Raw genomic sequence first — 3,276 nt, forward strand, 5'->3', positions numbered from 1 at the left:
GACGTCCTGGCAAGATCCTTGATTAGTTTACTGGGTTTCGTTGCTGGAGAACGATGTTCTTGCCCGCCAGCTAGTAGTTGTGACGTCACGTGCAAAGTATGAATTGTCGGAAGCAATTAAGAGAGAATTATTAACTTTAACCAGTGCTGTCTCTGTGCTATGATGAACTCTAAATCCTGACTAAATTACATGATATGGTTGGTACCAATGGTTGCCTTAGGTTTTCTAGTTTCAATAATACTGTTGTTGTATTGGTTTAGTTAAATTTGTTATAAAAAGCTAATTGGAAGCATCATGGACACATGAAAATGTTTTTAAATGTAGTTCCCCTGCCTAAACAGATAACAGATGGTAACATATTAAAAGAGAGTATTTTGTTCACTCAAACTGAAAGGAGTGACCATTAAAGACATTCTGCAGACACTGGCACTGAAGAGAATGTTTTAACCAGTTTCAAGGACACATTTATTTAAGATCAACTGCAAGATATGTGAATAAGCTTATGCTACAGGCCCTCAACCTGCTTCTTTTATATACAGTGGTATCTGTAATATTAGTGCCAGTATTAAATAATACAGATGAATATGACAATAATTAAAAACCTTATTCTGACATTAGATGCTGCTTTCTCAACACTGTAGACATATGCCTATACTATTTGCATAATATTCCATTAACATTTCAGCAATATCTTTCAAGCAATTCAAAGGTTTTTTTTTCTTATTACTTCAGACATTGTTTTCACTTTACCATGTTTCAAAGGACATAGAAATTAGCCTACTATTCACACACACTCCCAAACAGTCATACAACAATGGAGTTTATCTTTTTATTAAAGCCACGTTTCGTGTTTGTTTATTTGTTTAATGTCATGAAATATTGACAACTAACCTTGTTTTCTGGTTTGTTGTTTAACTAGGTTACACGTTTAGATAAAAACAAAAACTTTCATATTACAGGGGAATTACAAGTCCATTAGAAGAAATATGTATAAATACCCGCCACTGAAAATGTCTCATGTTAGACATTTTGATTAAATACTCTTTATACAGTGGCACATTAGTCGATACAATGCATTTAAAAGTTATAAAAGACAAAGTAAAGGAATACACAACAAATAACATATTACAGACCCCCCCCCCTCAGTATTTCACAGTGCAGTAGTCCAAGGCGCGCTCAGCGATTTGGCGCTAGAGTGTCCCCGGTTTACTGTACGCTCTAGCCCAGCTGGTGTAACATAGACACTTTACTCATTTAGATTTTGACTGGTTTTAACATTTGTAAACACATGATATTAATGGACAATCATGTCTGAAGAGGAAAATAAGGTTTCCGATGAACTTTTCAAAGATGTCAAATTCTACGTGGTAGGGGACATTGACCAAAAGGTGAGGCTCTGGACGTTAGCTTCTTGTAGCTAGGTTGGTAGCATGCTAACTTGCTAGCACCATTTAATCCAAATGGTGGGCTGCACAAAAAAGCTAACCAGCTAGCTAGCTAAGTGGCTGACATGCTACAGAAAAAACATTGAGCTTGCTCTTTGCTTAGTGTTGTGGCAGTCCTTATACTGTGCCTTGTAGAGTTATGTTTGAGACTGTGTTTGTTACTCGACTGAAGTATTCTGTGCGGGAGCTACTTAGCATTGCACTTTACATGCAGCCACTTGGCGCTAGCTATGAGTTTCGTAGTTACACAGAAGGTTAGCGGCTAGCTTATAGCCTCCGTTACATCTGTCATGGGGCTTTCTAAGCTAGTAATACAACTGGCGTTTGACAGCTTGGTTTATTCTAATCCCCGGCCGCTGAACAATCGCAGTACTGTTACTGCGCTGTTCTGACATGTAGCAAAATACCAAGGTACACAGGATCATGCACAGTTATTTTACATCAACATCTTGCTCAATTGGGCGCCCCTTAATGCGCATGTGTCGCTATTATATCAGTCGTTGGTACTGGGGACCTGTGGCACAGTGCTGTACTTCCTGCCAAATAGTGATTCCTAGTCGCACCTCTCTTTGAGTGTGTTTATATACAGTAGACACGACGTGTGAACTGTGATTCTTACAATAAATGAAACGCAGCATCGTTGACTGCAGGTTGTCAACTGTCAACTGTGAGCTTATTGCTTAAGTGAAATAAGAACATACAGTTAATAGCTCTTGCATCATTCAGCAGTAAGGTAAACTTACTGCCACAGTCCAACCAAAACCTTGTTGTGGACATTAAAAATGTTAATGAATCACGTCATTTCTAGTTGTTTAGAATATGAACAACTCTACTTTATTCCTGTGCGTTGGACAGTGTTTGGAAAACATAACTTTGCATGGAACCAATGGCATCACAATGGAAGAACTACAGCAAAGCAACCTTAGGGAGAAATCTAGATTGGTTAACTAAAGCAACTTAGAAAAGGTAGTTAACACTAGGCATGGGACAATGTTAAAATTTTATGTCATGATTATGCTAAATAATAGCCAAAATAATTGCCATTCACAATATCATTATGATAATCCCTCTTAAAATGGCATTCCATACATCCAGTTTAACTTTTTTTTGTGGGGGATACAACCAAGCCTTAACCATGGTGATAGGCTTAGGATTTTGGAATGACTGGAAAGATGCAGACTTCCCTCTCAGGAAATCAATATAAGACACATCAAGTCACTCGTATGGGCATAGTCACAATTATCCTGTTTCATAGTTAACCCAATAATGTAAATTCACCACAATAAGTGTTTCTTATCACACGTTATATATATATATATTGTGTATCATCCCGTGCCTAGTTCAGACTGCTCTGTAAATGCACATGTGAAATTGTTTTGATGAAATTATAACAAAACAGTCATGTACCTGCCTTCCAGAAACTAGTGTCCAGGTGGGAGTGTATTGCACTAAACAGGATTATAGAGTAATAAGGTAACAATTTCTCTGAACAAACAGCAATAATCAGTATGCATGACGAATTGACACTTAATATATTCAAGTTAAAACTATTGCCAGATATTTCACAGGTAAGCTGACAGTCCAGCTTGGAGAAACAATGGGGGGGTGCAGAGGCAGAGCGGGTCGTCCCCTAATCGGAAGGTTGTTGGTTCGATCCCTGGCGCTTGCCGCCACATATCGAAGTATCCTTGAGCAAGATACTGAACCCTGAACTGAGCTCCCTGTGTGTGTGTGTGTGAATGTGTATGAATGAGTTAGTTTCTGTTTGATGGGCTTTGCCATCACTGAGTGAATGTGTGCGTTTACACGTAGTGGTCGGAAGACTAGAAAG

At 38.4% G+C, this 3,276-nt stretch overlaps 1 protein-coding gene across 1 annotated transcript in view; it reads left to right on the top strand.

Annotated features, from left to right (window-relative positions):
- Positions 1 to 1,190: 1,190 nt before the first annotated feature.
- paxip1 (PAX interacting (with transcription-activation domain) protein 1) overlaps positions 1,191 to 3,276 on the top strand; it is a 17,742-nt gene continuing 15,656 nt past the window's right edge. Inside the window, exon 1 of the mRNA XM_035670925.1 lies at positions 1,191 to 1,388. Coding sequence (XP_035526818.1) covers positions 1,308 to 1,388 — 81 coding nt within the window. The 5' untranslated portion in view covers positions 1,191 to 1,307. The remainder of the gene's footprint in view (positions 1,389 to 3,276) is intronic.

This window comes from Morone saxatilis, unplaced genomic scaffold, assembly GCF_004916995.1.
Source record: "Morone saxatilis isolate NCDOM2014 unplaced genomic scaffold, NCSU_SB_2.0 Contig23, whole genome shotgun sequence".
In the NCBI taxonomy this organism is placed as follows: Eukaryota; Metazoa; Chordata; class Actinopteri; family Moronidae; genus Morone; species Morone saxatilis.